Source organism: Notothenia coriiceps, unplaced genomic scaffold (assembly GCF_000735185.1).
Source record: "Notothenia coriiceps isolate Sejong01 unplaced genomic scaffold, NC01 NC01_scaffold00013828, whole genome shotgun sequence".
NCBI classification, from domain to species: Eukaryota; Metazoa; Chordata; class Actinopteri; order Perciformes; family Nototheniidae; genus Notothenia; species Notothenia coriiceps.
Window position 1 is genome coordinate 1,704 of NW_011346529.1, and position 17,154 is coordinate 18,857.

A 17,154-nucleotide genomic window follows, 5' to 3' on the forward strand; every position below is an offset into this window, starting at 1 on the left:
GCTTGTAGTCAAAGTTTTCACAACCCATAGCCAAAATGTCTCAAACACAGGGTAAATGTGGCTGGCTGCTGCATTTTGATCAGGCACTGGGACAGACAGCGGTGACAGCTACGAGCAGACCTCCCCACCCCCCTACCCCACCCCCCACAAGCGCTGTGTAATCTGCATTAGTGTTGAGCCACTAAGGAAGATTAAAGGCCTGTTGAAGATAAAGGATTGAGCAGATGATGTTTATGAACTCTGCAGAGTAGTGTCAATTTTGGATGACAACGTGGTGAAAGATTAAGTGCTGAAACAAATTACTGGATAATTTTTTAAAAGGCCTGCAGATTGACTGCAAGTATAATTAAGTAGTAGGGGTGCTATAATAACCAATAGGAATGATGGCCAAAACACAAAAATAAGGCTGTAAAAAATACATGTTTTTCTCACATTGAAAGTCATCACTTGGATCATGCACACCCACCTTAAGCTCACGGAAGAAGATGCTGCTGCGTGCCCACTCTACGATGGAGAAGAGAGTCTGGTCGGCCATTTTGCACATGAGGCCGAAGGTGTTGAGCTTCTCGTGTTTTCCTCGGCTGGCCTGCTCCTGCTGAAGGTAGGCCATGATCTTGGCCTGTACCTGCGGCTCATCTGGCTCACACTTAAGCAGCTCTACGATCAAGTGAGGAAAGCTGGGCGGCGAGCCGGTCTGGTAGGCGTCGACATAGGCGTAGCCCATGATGGACTCCGGCGAGCTGGTGTACGGGTCTGGGTACTCTGACTTGATGGTGCGTGTGCCTTGGAAATGTCCGTAGGCCGCCTGGTAACCCTGCAGGCTGCCGGCGTGTGGCGGCATAGCCATGCTGACCGGCGAAGTGACGAATGGGCTGCGATCATAGTCTGTGGGGGGCAGGGCGGTGGCATGATGGTGGTGGTGGTGGTGGTGGTGGTGACCGGCGTGGTGCCCGGGGTGGTGGCTCAGCGGAAGGCCCTTGGATGCGGCCGAGTGGATGTTCTGGATGGCTGAGGAGATGGTGAGGTCGGTGGGCACAGCTTGCATCACCTGAGTCATGGCCTCAATCTTCAGGCCGTTGGCTCGGATCAGAGCCTTCTTCTGCTGCTTCAGGGCCCGGTCCCGTTTGTACATCGGGCCGAACTTGTTGCGACCGCCACGCATGCGATCCGCCCGAACAGCTGACAAACACACGGAAAGAGAGAGGAAAAGAGGGACAAGAAGGAAGAGGAAATGATTAGCTCTCTGGTATGTAACTCTTCTTTCCTGCATAGAATACATTTTGGAAAATACTATCCATCTTTTGGCACATTCACATTTAAATCAAGCTCTTTAAAAACAAACATTTGTGAATCGTTTATGAGCTGAAAAACGACGTTGTGGTGGATTTCACATGAGCGACTATTTGAAACAGAAATGCTTTTGACACTTATTAAAGACATAATCCTGTGATTTTATGTTGCCATAATATTTGTCAATGTATGTTTACAGATTTAATGTGTTGTGGAAGGGAACTGCTCATTACTCGTAACTTGTATACTGTATAGGGCAAACTTTTTCCCGTGGTGATTACACTTGACATTTACCTGTTGACTGCTAAACCTCACACGTCTAACAGATAGTGTTGTTACTCATTGACCGGAGACACACACTTCTATGAACTGCTCGCCTGAATGATCATTTTACAGCTGGCTATCTGTGTCTACTACTCAGTGAATGCACACAGCTAGCTAATTGTATAGACTAAGAAAGCGATCTTTCTAAAATACATCTTTTACAGATTTTATCCCTAAAGGATAAAGGCTGACAATAAGAAAATTGTTGTGTTTTTTTTTTCTGGTAAGACAAACAAACCCATGATGCCCCCTGCCTCCCCCCCTCAGTGCGGTATCCTGTGGTGAGGATCACAACGAGTCAGTGCCGTCGGTATTTCTAATGAACGAGCCGGGTACACAGTGGACTGCTACGAGGGCCATGTGTGATCATGCAGACTGCTGCCATGGGGAAGCTGCTCTGCTGTCTCCCAGTCGGGGGGCGCTAGTGTTAATTATTCATACTTAATTACCTCTTACTCTGACGAGGCTCGCCGAGCCCAGGGTGAAACTAGCTAACGGACGTCTGGAAGATTATGCTACAGTAAAACACTCACTTATACCAATACGCTAGAATATCAGAGGGTTATTTTCATTGTACTCAATGAGAGAAACCCACAAATGTAACTGTGAATGCAAATACATACAAATACATTTGTACTGACTAGTCAAATAACATGGCGATGCAGCCTCAGTCCATTCCACTTCATGATGTCTTGATGGATGAATGAAAGAACAGAAGAAGAAAATTGAAGAGGGGGTGTGGAGGAGGAGGGGTGGGGGGTCGAAGTGTGGGAGTGAGGAAGGGCACACACACACACACACACACACACACACACACACTGCAAGCTGCCTTGGGAGTGATTTTAATGACCTCCGTCACAAAAGTGTCTGCCACTGATCTGAGCACGAGGAGCCGGGAGGACACACGCACACACACACACACACACACACACACACACACACACACACACACACACACACACACACACACACACACACACACACACACAGCCCCACATGCTGAATCTTTTTCATAAATGTTTAAAGAAAACACAAACACACACGGAAGGCATCACACACTGGTCCAGATCACACACAGTGCGTTGGTAGCAGGCCAGACGCTCCGCCACCTTAGAGAGGCCCCGTCGACTCAAATGCAATGTCATTTATACACAGTGAATTCACAAAAACTCACTGCAATTTCCCAACATGGCTGAGGTCACCTTTAGCGCCCACTTAACGAGGTTTAGGGATTATCTTGACCGATAAAGTATGTATCACATTTCAGAGGAAAAAAGAAGGGAATCAGGACTTTCAAATGTATCCATTATACATTATTGTAAGGCGACTTTAACTATTAATGATTTCTCCACAACAGCGTGATTAACGAGCTGAGAAACTAACAGTTGGCCCTCCTGGGAAAACAAAATTAGGCCCTGACTGCGCTCTTGCCTGCCTCAAACCAAGGGAGCTACATCATGAATATCAGGATCGGGGGGGGTGCAGGTCTCAAACACACTCAACACACGCACACATTCTTTGTCTCTAATTAAACAAGGTGATTTGCATGCATGTAACACAGATTAATTTGGAAAGGGAGGAGGGGAGGGGAGCAGGACACTATGTGTGTGTGCGTGTTGGGGTAGAAGAGGATAATGTGTGTTTGACTGAGGTTGAGAGTTGTCAATGTCTTGGATGCTGAAGCATTGAGCTTATGATAAAAAATATCATGGGACCCTCTATGTTAAGAAGATAATAGGGTCTAAAAGATAGTGGTAAGGTAATAATTGGTAAATGTTTCATTCCTAAACATTTATAAATAAATAAATATATATGTTATTAGAATTATAATAAGTTATAAGCATAAAAGCTTGTATCTGGTCATCTAGCAGGTGTGTGTGGTGCCAAACCTCATCAAAGGTAAATGAATGAAAAAAGACAACACTGCTTGCTTTTGAAAGTGCAGCTATGAACATTTAAATCAGTGCAAAGGAATAGTAACAAAAAAAGAGGAGAAAAAGAGGAAATAAAGTGTAAAAATATATACTGTAAGATTACAAAGCATCTCAAGGTAAAAAATAGTTTGAATATATTCTAAACCTTCTATTATTGGTGTGGAAAGGATCTGGTTTAGGGGAGGTTGTCTTGTGGATTAGCTCACTGCTTTGGAGCTGAAGCCAGGCTGAAAGGCAGACGCTATCGTTCACTTTGAATTTCTCCGACTTTCTGTCTGAGAGCCTGTCCACACAAACACACACTTACAGGCACACACTCTCTTGTATAAATTAAGAAACTGACCCATCTAAAACCCTTCTGAACTTTTCTTAAAGTATCCAGTACTCAGTTTACACCCAATCTCGAACACGCACAAACACAAACACCCACACACACAGCATCCTTCACACCCACAATTTCTTGGCACACATAGCTCCTACACTGAAACACATCACGCACACAACAGCCCTCAGCGCTTATATCCTCTGATTTATGGTTGTTTAATATACAGGAATATTAAGCGCGCGTAGGTGAGGATCCCTGTCGGCCAGCAGCATATTAATGGGTCCCGCGGAGCCTTGCTGACACCCTGTTTGTCATGTCGGGGCCCCGGCCCCTGCTCCGGATGCGCCCTATCCCATGCACACACATGAATACCTATGATACCTATGCATAAGTAATGGGACAGCTCCCTGGCTTCCATCGCAGGTACTGAGGCTGATGGAAGACAAATCAGAGCAAGAAAGATGCAGGGAGGAAATAAAAAGTGGAGGGAGAGATATGCAGTGAGGAATATCTAAACGCTCACATGGTGACGCTAATGTGTGCTCATGACTCTATCTGAGTTTTACATTTATAATTATTAATGAATCTAGATTTGACAATCGATTGCATTAGACAAAATGGTTCAAAATAAATATAACTGGAGGAAGCCTTTGGGAGTCTGATCAGTGATGCTGTAAGTCCAAGCGAAAAGTGGAATAATATATTAAAAATAAATTAGAGTCAAGTCAAAAAAGGCCATTTTAAATCAGTATTTTGCTATGGTTTAAAACAAGACAACAGTGGCTGCTTTGTACAAGCTAAACATAATATTATTTGTTATTCGGTGTTTTAAAACTGTGAAGGAGAGGAGACAGTGAAATAATCAGCCTATTATCAGTGGAGTACACGTTGCATCCTGTTCTTTGTTTTGTCAAAAATATTTTCTTATTTTAAATGGGTGCCTGTCATGAACTTTTCAATTGATGTTAAGAAAAAAATAATGGAAGTTCAAATTGAATTCTCAGTATCACAAATACCTCTCTTAGGCTCTGTCTTTAAGATGATACACAGGTTAAGGAAATATTAGGCCGCTCAGTGAAGCATGTGATGCAAGACAACTTCTAGCGAGCATAAAAAGAAAATCATGCCAGTGGGAGCCGTTCAGATACGGCACGCTTCATCAGCTTTAGTGAATGATGTGCTAATGGGTCAAACCTTAGTGGGATGTCGCTTTTTTTCTTTTTCTCAAGGAGTCTTCACTGAGAGCTGTGATGCTACAGTGCATACCAAGAAGCAACATTTGTACAGGACGGCATGTCTGTTTGTGTGAGGCTGCCAGGCTCAATCACCACTGTGTGAGTGTATGGAAAGCAGATAGTGTGTGTTTGCCATGTTGTGAATTTGTTTTCCTTTAATGCTGTTTGAGACTCTCAGTAACTACAAATGATTAATTTAGGTATTAAAATAGATTTTTGTAGACACATATTAATCTTATGTTTTTATATTTACATGATGAACATCAGTATTTGTAAAAATGGAACTGATAGATGTTAGCTGCTAATGGCATCTTGTTAAATGTTGTTTAAGGTCACAGTTCACATTTCCAGATTCACTTTTGCTGGAATTAAACCTGTGACTATGTTAACTAAATGTTTACAGTTAACAACTTTATCTACTGTCATAGTTGATGCAATAACATTATTATGTTGTATTGGAAAGCCTTGGATGTTACACACTGGCTCAGAGGTAAGCTATTTATTCTTGTTTTTGTTATCAGTTTTAGATAAAACAACTAATCTCTTAGTGTTTGGACACTGTGTTCTGTATACCACTCTGATATTGGACCGTCCGCCTTTTCACCTTGTTTCGCTGCCTTCTCTGAACTTTAAAGCACACACGCAAATAACGACATCTTGAATGCTACCACCCTCACTGCAAACTGCACACACTGTCCTAAAGGTTAGCAGACCTTTTAACAAACAGGAAGGACTTTGAGCAACACCAGAAAGGCAAACATTCGAAAAATTACAGTTTGAGTCACATTTGGTTTCCAGTCGATATCCTGAATTCACATGTTTCTGCAAGCTGCTGTGTAATGGAATGAAAAGATTTTAATAACAAGCACATGACCCCAAACCTCCTTTTCCTTTCCAACGCTTTTGCACACACACTTTTTTAAAGATCAAATGACAGCTTCTCCCTCTTGCCTGTGGCCTTTTGAACACCTTTTGTTTTTTTTTCATGAATATATGTATGTGTTTATCAGGTGTGTGTGTGTGTGTGTGTGTGTGTGTGTGTGTGTGTGTGTGTGTGTGTGTGTGTGTGTGTGTGTGTGTGTGTGTGTGTGTGTGTGTGTGTGTGTGTGTGTGTGTGTGTGTGTGTGTGTGTGTATACTGAGGTGTGTCAGCCATTCTGTACAGGACGTCTTTACTGCTTGTGGCAGGAGTTGCTCACTGGAGCTTCTGGCCCCTGACAGAGTGCTGCAGGGCCTGTCTTGCCCCCGAGCTGAAAACTACCGCCAGCATAACAAATCAAAAGCTATCCCCTCCCCACCTGTGTCAGCTGGAAAATGACAGGCCAGGACATTCTGCCCAGCGGCCATTCACAATTAACAGCAATTAATTACACTGCACATGGCAGCTAAAGGAGGAAGAAGCCTCAGGAGAGATTTTAGTCAGACTGCCTTTGCTCTGCATCACCCTCCCAGGGTCTTATTTTCTTTAACACATTAACTTTTCTCAATTGTGTGTGATCATTCCAGGAGCCTAGGGATTTTTAATTCAGTTCAAATAAAAACATTTGAAGAATTTGGTTTATGTATCTGAAACCGTAAGAATAGCAACACCTACTTTTAGTAAAAAACTACAAAAAAGTGAAACAATTTGCAGATTATTTTAAAGGACAATGTTATAACTTTACTCTTCAGTCGACAAATTAATAACTGTTTCCTCTAGCTTTAAAATCCCCTATTTTGCACATATATATTACAAGATAACCTTCAGGTAAATGTATTTAATCCAGAATTAGGGATTTCAGTATAAAACCTGTCAACTTGTGCTGACAAAAGTTGATTTTAAATATTATCTTTCTGTTAGAAGAATGTTTCTTGCCCTGCAGTACTGTCACTTCTGGATAACCGTGTTTGAACAAGCTTCTGAGCCACGTTCAAATTAAACAAAGAGGCCTCGAACCGGCCGGCCAAAAGTATCATCATTACCATTCTCGCCCTGCCGCCAAGTTTAATATTTTATCTATTACGCTGTCTGGCAAGTTTAAGTGCACAGCAGCTACAAGATACCCCCTAACTCCCCCTGACCCCATCCAAAATACTAATAAGCAATGTTGGATTTCACCGCTTTGGTAGTAATGAAAGGTTTCTTTTCACAAAGTTCTAGCTATACATTTGCGAGAACGATATTACTGAGATGTTCATTGTTAAGCTTTTAAATAAATATAACCTTCTCCTTTCATACATGCAATTATATTGTCAGAGTAAGTATCAACCTTTTCTGAATGGTGGAAAACGTCAATTTGTGAGGGACTGTTCACATGCAAATTGATCATGGAAGAATATTTTCACTCTGAGTTGAATAAGAAAAAGTGAACGTGCTGATTAACTGTGTTGAAGTGGGAATTCATGGAAAAATACTAGCTCTACCACTCTACTCAAACTTTTAAATCACTGCGTAGTTTGAGTCCAGAAGCAATCAACCTCAGATTTGTGATGCTTCTTGTTAAAATGTCCATTCCTAGATTTCAGTAATTGCAAAATGGAATTATATCTTGAAATATATAAAACGTAGCACACACTCAGAAAAATCTGCTTTTCCAAGATGCTTACTGTATTGCTCTGGATTATATTTTTGCGGTGTTTACCATGAAAACCCAAAAATAGACGTATTAAGTGGTGAAATTGAATCATTCATATAAAACAGTAGGTTTAACTTTAAAGAGATACATTTTTACCGAGATTAAAATATAAAAAGATTTATGGTGAGTAAGTATTTCCTATTTTAAACTACTTTATCCTTTTGCTCTACCATAGTACAAAAACATACTTTTCACTAGTCTACATTTCATTGACAGCATTAATCAATACAGTTGTTTTTTACAGATACATACAAATTATATTGTTACATTTAAATTAACCAATAGTTTACAACAGTAAATATTAGCTCCACTTCAACCATATACAAATTAAAATGGTATCAATAATAATATTACAGGTATGTGACTCAGGAGGCATTTTTGTCTGAATTATGAATCCTTTTGCGTTTGAGGTAACATTTTCCTGATTATTTCTCATTCTAACCTTATGTTTAAAATGAAATCACATTAAATTACAGACGCAAAACACCAAACGACTTGTAATCTCAAGTCATTGTGTCTTGAGGCAAACACCAACTGTGAAAATGTAAACAAAATGCTGCATACCTTCTAGCTTCATGCCGACGGTGAGGCACTTCTGGAAGCGGCAGTACGGGCAGCGCTTCCTCTGGGTCTTGTCAATTTGGCAGCTCTGGTTCTCTATACATGTGTAGCGCTTGTTGTTCTGGACGGTGCGCTTGAAGAAGCCCTGCAGAGAGAACCAATTAAGACGTCAACCTGCTTGACCCCTGCAATGCGATGGTAATTGGCCCATTCACACTCCCAGACAGATGGAGAGGGTAGGCTTAATAGACACACACACACACACACACACACACACACACACACACACACACACACACACACACACACACACACACACACACACACACACACACACACACACACACACACACACACACACATAGGGTGAAGTTTTTGTAGCTACACTTCAAATTATGTTGTGATGCTTACGGACACACACACAAGCATGAAAACAAACTTATCACAAATAAAACAAATGTTCATCTATCTGAAGAGTTAATACAAATTATATTAAAAATATAGTCACACATAGTAAATTTTTGTACATTGTGCATTTACAATACACCTAATTCAATATAACTTTAAACAAATTAAAAAAAACATAGATTTTCTGCTTATCTACTTTACACAGTCTTTTTCTGCCTACACTACTTTTATAAAAAGTATGAAATGTAAAATGGGTCCCGTAAAAATTACATCGCTATTCTCACTATTAAAAATATCTCAATAAATCCTGGAAAAGAATTTAAGGGGAAAGCATATTTTCAACTTTCCACTTAATTATTGAAAAATATGAGCACAGGAATCCAAAAAATCCAATAAATTATATCCATAATTCACAGTTCCGGGATTACAGAGATTCCTACCTGCAACGTGGAATTAATTATAGGTAGCAGCAGTGAAAATCAAACGAAGGGAAAATGGTATTAACGTATTCCAGATCCATAACCTAGGAGGAGAATCCTTAAACCTGGTCTCTTTAAAAAAAAAAAGAAAAAAAAAAAAGAACGTACTGCTGTCAATATCTCAGCAAACCCCAAATTTAATTGACAATCTGCATTGCCTGATCCGTCCCCCTCAAAAAATCCACAGCACTCGGTTTTGGATTATTGACTTCTCAGTGCTAAGAAATCCATGCTTTAGAGAGAACTTTCTATCCAATTTTCCATTTAGTGCACAGCATACGCTATAAAAATCTGAAGCAAACTGGATTCTTACATGCTTTAAAAACCACGTCTGGAGATTAAGCGGACAACATCCCTGAAAAGCTTTCCTTTGACCGGCAGTTCAAACTAAGAAAAGGCAATCGCCAAGGCGCATTTGTATTTATAAAGGAATTGCTGACATTTTGATTCTGTCTGTTGCCTAAGAATGTTTCTCATTTTAATTTCTCTCAGTTCAACATAAGATCTATGTTCCTCACAATAATTCAAAATGATTTGCTGTAAAGTAGAGACAAGCTATTTTAACATGTAATGTCCAATATCATTTTTAAATTATCTTCATTTTCCTGACCTTGAAATTCCGAAAAAGACCAGAAAACTGCTTCAACTACACATCAATGCGGGCCGGTAAGGAAAAATATAATGCATATCACCACTTTATCTCCTCTGATCCTCGTCTCCTATTCTCTATACCTAATTTGCTTTGTGGTCTGTCTAACTTTATAATGACAACAATGTAAAATCCTTTAGCCTCAACTTTCTTTATTCATTTTCATTTCTCCTATCAATTTTTTGTTATTTTTACTACTCTGCAGATCTATTTTTTGTAGATGTCCACTGATCAATATGACTGACCCTTGACCTTCTCTTTAGTCTCTTGTAATGTCAGAATTTGAGGATTACAACATTATTATTCTGCTGTTGCTCTTTCAGCTCAGCCTCCCAAACATGAAGACTGCTGGGAACGTGCCTGTTTGTGTACAACGAGCACCATGAAGCCGGTTCAGCTTGTTGTTGTTATTCCAGCAGGTATGATGTGGGAACATGTTTACTTTATGTAGGCTGGTGTAGTATGGACCAACACTCTCTGCTGGGAGGATTATAAGGAGGTTTCTCTTTCTGCATGTGTTTGTAGGTGTGTGTTCCTTAGCCTAAAAATTGCATGCTAAGCAATAATCCCCAAAATCTGCATCTGATAACAAATGCGTCCTATTCACAACTGCGTTTTTGGGGATTGATAGGTAAATTACATCTAAAATCTCACTCGAAGTAGTGTTTTCAAATCAGATACGAAAAAGTTCTGAATCTTACTCCGGTGCTGCATTACAAATCTGAGCCGAGGTACTTTCATACAACAACAAAACCAAAATACAACATATAACTCCAGTTTCCATTCAGCTGCATCTAGAGAGGAACCTCTATTACACTGGAGATGACACTGCCTGGCTGATAGCGAATATTCAATATACAGGAGTCTGTATATTATCAACACACACATCTGACAAACATACTTTTACTGAATAAAGTGCTTGCATTTTAAGAGATAATCAATGAAGCGCTTCAGGTAATTATCAATATCTTTCATGTTTCAACAAGGATGTGCAGCACTTCATAAAAGACTTCTTCATCTACATTCTGCATGCACACGCACAGCGTTTCAACTAAACTTGGAAATGTGTTTGTGGATTGGCTCTCCAACGCAAGCCGTTGCTGAAGCTGAAAATCAGCAGAGATGCCACTGATATCTCCCGTCAAGCAAGTGCTTAGCATCTCAAGGTCATAATATGGGATACAATCTATAACATCTGCTTTGAATAATTACCACATAGGCAAGAAATGTGTGCTGCAGCATTAATACTGTGAGCGGACAATTTTACACTGAATAGTGTTAACACAGAGACATTTGTCTTAGCTTAATTTTGTGCTGACAGCTTTACTGGGCAAGCACAACAACTTGGGTAAAGCCTATTAGCTCAGTGTTGAGGAGAACGAGGAAGGGAACAAACAGGTTGTTGATAGAGCTCAAATAATAGCAGCAACAGCTTGCTTTGTGGTAGCCTTATCACTGTGTATGGAAACATTTTGCAACCAGACAATGTTGCTCTTCCTTTAATTAACCTGTGATGAGAGTTTTGGACGGTAAAATACAGGCTTGTGTAAATAGACACGGTATCATTGTGTACTTTGCTTCCTGGGTCAAACCCACACACCCCTGCCTCCTGTGTTTGACGGTTGCAAAAATGACAAAAACCCCTTCCTAGCCTTTCACTACTTTACAAAATCCTCTGACCCTCACAGGAAAAGTTTGTTACATCACTTGTCACAACAATATTTCACCCTCGGCCTCTTTGCCTTTAGTTTTCCTGTAATGTTAATGACAAGGAACTGAATCTGAACAGAAGAGTTACACTTGTTACAAGTCACTCTGGACAAGAATGCAGGCTGAATGCCTAGCGTGCAAAAATACAACTGCTAAGAATGCATCACCACAGATAAATAGAGACACTGAAATAAAGCTGCCATAATGAAATACAAGAGCCACAGTATTACTATCTAAGTGTATTTTAAATGTGGACAATGCAAAATCATGCCCACCTGACACTGACTTTGATGCACTACAGGAACTTTAAAGTGAAACCAATAATTAGGTAACTGTATTACTGAGAAGAACTCACTACGGCAAACAATTTGAATCACTAGGAACATTTGAAATATCAAGCAGATAGGGGAAGGTCACCATGCACTCAAAACATCATTATAATAGAGAGGAGAATGAGCGCACTAACCTTGCAGCTCTCGCAGGTCAGTAGTCCGTAGTGATAGCCTGAAACCTTGTCTCCACAAACGGGGCACATCTCGTCCAAGTCTTCGTCATAGGAGTAGTCCATCATTTTTAACTGGTGGGCTGTGGATGAGATGCGGACACACAGAGAGAAGTCTATTTCAGTGCTGAGCAATCTCTTTTCCAAAGCACACTTTCATCCATCAAAATGAATCACGGGGAACCACGTGATGCAACTGAACGAGCATTTTTTTAAAGTTCTGTTGGACTTGTAGAGTTTTAATTTGAGGAGGGGAAGACGATGAATAGTCGATTTTGGAATGAGTTGAAAGGACTCAACCATTTATTTCTCCTTGCTGCTGCCCTCTCTTCTACATTCGTTGCAGACAGGAGCCAAAAAATAAAAAAGCGCATGAAAGTGAGCCTCATAAATATGCATGCATCTAAGTCGTGAAATCGCTGGGGGAAATGGAGAGATATTAGAGTTAAGGATTGGAGGAGAAAATGTTACCGCCCACAGACAAATGAAGACACACAGAGAATCCCTTATCTCTGCAGGCGAGGAGAAAAAAAACATTCAAAACCTACTTGAACCAACATTATTTCTCCTTTTCGAAGAATAACTCGCAATGCTATAGGCCAACTGTTTTAGTTTATTTTATGTATTTTGGTGGTGCAAAAGCAGAGGCAGCATTCAATGACTTTCTGCGTGCGCTGGAAAAAATTGTCAGTTTTACGAGCTTTCAATATAGGCTAATTGAACATGACATTTTTGTACACAATTTACCATTGTTATAAAACACATTTAGCAATTAGTTAAATTCCATAACAGTGGCCTATTTTCCCATGTATTTGTATTTATATTAAAGACTGAATATATACAGGTACTTCCATTCGAATAGTATTTCGATGGGTCTGTTGAAGCCCTTGCCTTTCGTATATAAATAGTTGCATGATAAGACTGTGTGTGAAAGCGCTAAGCAAACAGTCAGGCTGACTTTTACAACGCTTACAAAAGCCTTTATGGTTATAATCATGAAAAGCATGCCATGGATCAAACAGGAAAACCTCAGTGTATGGCTGTAAAAGTGGAAATATTTTGTCAACTAGTCGCCCTCCAAGGCCTTCACATAAATTACTGCTCTATTTCAGAATCCCCTCATCTGCTCACTGAGACCTTTTAATTAGACATGATTTCTGGTTTGTTAACGCGTTGCCCTGCTGGGATCCGCACTGCATATTCCAGCTGAAGCAACAAGTTCCACCGAGCTGCCGGTTTTTCCACAGAAGCTCGAAGCAAACTCCATTTCCGAACTTTATTCTGCCTTTAAGCGCAGAAAAAAGAACATTTGTATAGAGCATGTTATCATTACGCACGGCAGCTGTAGATTTAGACATAAAGAAAAATGAACATTGACGAGGCATTGGTTGCAGCTAGAGGCCGTGCTAAATAAAAACAAAACGAGTAGCTTGAATTGTAAATGGTTCGAATGACAGAAATACATACTTTCTTCCAGCAATATATTTGATGGGTTTTGGATCAAATCTTCCATACAATTATACATTATTGCCTACTGCTACTATGTTCCTTTCATTGGCCTTTAGAAAGATGAATTGCCTGATCTGTTTAAAAAAACAAACAAGAAAATGCATAATTGTCTAAAGTAAAGATGTAGCTAAATTGAGTTTAGTTGAACTCTCCTGCATCCCTGCTTCCTAAACAAGCGGAGGTTTGCGCACAGTGTGTGCAGGTTAAATTGCTTTAGAAGGCGAAGAAACAAACTCACCTGCTATAGCTCTCACCTCGACGGCCACTTGCTTGAAACTAATTTCCAAAAGCTACGACATTTTGCACTTTCCAAAAGAAAGGCTCTTTCAGTCCGAGCTACCTTGTTGTTAGCCTTGCGTACAATTTAGATAACGGGCTCTCTAACAAGCCACTCCTTGTCTTGTGAGTGTGTGTTATCAATGGTCATAAACCAGGACCGGGCTAATTGATTGCCCGTTTATATTACTGCGGAATGCCCTGAGTGGAATAAGTTGCACGTGACTTTATCTTGGCAAAGGAGTCAGTCCATTTGTACATGTTCTCTGATGTATGTGGATGTTTTGAAACAGATCAAGAAAAAGGCATGCCGTATGGAATAATTTACACAAAAAACCGTTTGGATTTTTTTGATCAAATAGGTTTTTTGAACCCTTTTTTCGCGCGGAGATCGAAGGCAAATTTACATTACAATATACATAATTATACAAAGAGATAAGTAAAGTAATTGGAAGAAAATTAGATGAAAAATGTTTGGTTTCCTATTCAACATAATTTTGAAATTCAATTCATTTTAGGCCATTTATTAAAAAAAAACAATTAGAGAAGAAAAAATGGTTAGAAACACAAAAGGATAAATTAGTTTGAAATCTTTCGTCACCCAATGATGTCTATTTTGTTGTAACAATGCTTACAGACTTTGTGTTAGATCACATTCTTAGACGAAAGTTTACTGTCCCGAGGTCAAATTTAGACAAGAGAAAATAATGTTAAAGTTTTTTTTTTTTCTGACTTTTATGTTGGCAACATTTATCTTTTCACTACTTTTTGTATAAAGACTAAATCAGGAGTTTATTCTGCGTATGCTGCCTACATTAAGTCATTTTAATTATTTTGCATTATTAAACCACATACATTAAAAGGCTAAATACACAATGCTCTGTCTCACAGTGTTAACTCACCAGGCGCCCGAGCACTTCCAGTATGCAGTGACAGCTGGGTGTCATAATTGTTTGATCGTCAAACGTTACACATGTGTCCAGGTTTGATCTGGATTGGTGGGTTACTTATTATATTTTATTCAATAGGCCTTATATAAATATTACAATAAAATATCAGAAGCCTATCCTCAACAACATTCATTGAAATTCCAGAACAGTTTACAAATGACCAAATTGAACACGTTCCTCATTCAATAATAAGGCTAAATTGGTTATATGACCGGTATTTTTTTAATTGTCCGCAGAAATGTTTTGGATTTACGCGTGTCCAAAACTTTTCTGTGACACTGAGGCACGCACCAAGAACTTGCAGTCCATTTATGTTTCGTAAATAAAGAGGAAGCTTATTAATATGCCATGTAGTCTTACGAGATGTAAATCAATGACAGTTCTTACCTTGCATATTCCTTGGCATACGCCCTTGTTCTCCATACGATCGAGTGAGTCCGAGTGATTCCGTATCGACTTTAGGCAGCATGTCAGCGCTGCCGGCCTGAGCTGCAGAGTCCGCACCTCTCGGCGGGACACCTGGACGTGAGAAGCAGATGTTCCCACATACACCCCTCAAAGAGTCCCAAATGTATTTTTTTTAATCTCTATCTCTTATGTATAACTATCTCTGTCTTCCAATTATTGGACCATGCTGCGAATATGAAGCCTGATTCAAACGAGTCAAGCTGTCTTCAAACGGCCGGGCTGCATAGCCGGTGCGTGTCTGATATAATTTAAATTTACTTATCTAAGTTCTCGTAAATTGCACTTGCGCACAAAACAGCAATACTAACGTAGACCACAGACGCGGTTTGTTCGGTACTTATTAAGGAACAGTTCACGCTGAGTAAAAGAATCAGTCTCTTACTCAAACGAGAAAACTGCAGTGTCCGGAATAAAATACGATAGTAAGTTTCCCTGTAGCTCTTCCAACTGTCTTTTTTAGCGCGTCACCCATTAAAGTGGGTCCTTCAGTGTAACTTTCAGCCTTTAGCAGAAGAGAACGTGCCGACGGCGCCGCCCCCTCTTGTGCGTAAAGTCGGAATCGGTGTGTCGGTCGGACAGTCTGGAGATGTGGAGACCTCTCATCCTCCTCCTCCTCGCGGCTTTGTTTATTCCTCTCTCTCCAATCCGGGGCGCATGCGGTCGTCTGACATCATTTTTCTCTGACCCAATCAGGCGAGGAGACCGGGAAAAATCGCCTCAAACCCTCCAGTTCCATCTCTCAGAAATCTCAGCTGTTTAATCCTGTTAATGATGGACTTTACAGGCGGAGGGAGAACAAGGAAATCAAACGAGGTGATGCAACTGTATGTGAGAGCAGACTCCCCGTGAGCGCAGAGGCAACGCGCGAGGTATGTATTTAGATCACACTACAGCACATGCACGCACACAGACACACGTGCCGGGTGTGCACGGTTCTATCATGTAAAGTTTTTTTTCTCTATCAATTCCCTATCTTTATCTATGCGTTGCATGTACTTTATTGCAATATTGTTCACCTCAATAATCCATTTAAGGATCAATTTATGTGCTTCTGTGGTCATCAAACAATCCCACTCACCATTAAAATCTCATAACACATCAAATAAAATGTAATGAGCTCTCTGTCTGTCTGTCTGTCTGTCTGTCTGTCTGTCTGTCTGTCTTTCTTTTCTTGAATTCTTACTCTAGAACAAAGCTCTTTCATTTGAGTAAAGAACATACACATTTCTGCATTCAACCCATATTTAATAAAATAATAATACTCAACCTCTGTGTTCAATCTTATGGAAAACGTGAGTAGAGCCGGCCTCAGGCTCAAAACGGCCTTTATTTTTGGATCAAACAGCCCCTTACGCAATAAATTATACTTTTGCTTCTGAATTATTAGCAGTAATTGGCTGAGCAGGGATCAATTAGTGATCTGACGTCAGGCTCGGGCTATTCAGTCTTTTACAAATACACAAAGACAATAAGTGTAGGTCCACGTCCCATTAAAGCCCCCCTCCAAGCGTTCGAACATCAAAACACACACTTATTTTTAGTTCACATGGACACAGTGTATCATCAGTCGGTACCCCAGTCACAAGTGCAGGGTCGAAGAGGGCGCGCACACACAGGATTGTGCAAACAGTTCCGCACTTAAGTAACTGGAGGATCGGTGTAAAACGAGAACAGAGAACAATACATTTTCAGAATTGAGTATATAAAATGATGTTGTGGAGGGAAAATACGAACAAAGCATGGGAAAAATGCTTTGTTCGTATTTTATTTTTGCGTATTTATGTATTTCATTCATTCAAACTTTCTTTATAATTACCAGTAAAGGCAAAGTTAATTTTTCAAGCGAAATATTAACTATCTCTGGGAGAGTCAACTAATTATGGTAAACTTTCATACTCACAACCAACCTAATCTTGTACA

General features: G+C 40.1%; 1 protein-coding gene across 1 annotated transcript; it reads right to left on the reverse strand.

Annotated features, from left to right (window-relative positions):
* Window positions 1–466: 466 nt before the first annotated feature.
* Window positions 467–15,766, reverse strand: nr5a2 (nuclear receptor subfamily 5, group A, member 2; the record flags this gene model as incomplete). Its single annotated transcript, XM_010774314.1, has 4 exons — window positions 15,154–15,766; window positions 11,996–12,114; window positions 8,287–8,428; window positions 467–1,179 (listed from the first exon to the last, which is right to left on the reverse strand). Coding segments are annotated over exons 1-4 (1,056 nt in total), but the record flags the coding sequence as incomplete, so codon positions are not given.
* Window positions 15,767–17,154: the final 1,388 nt, after the last annotated feature.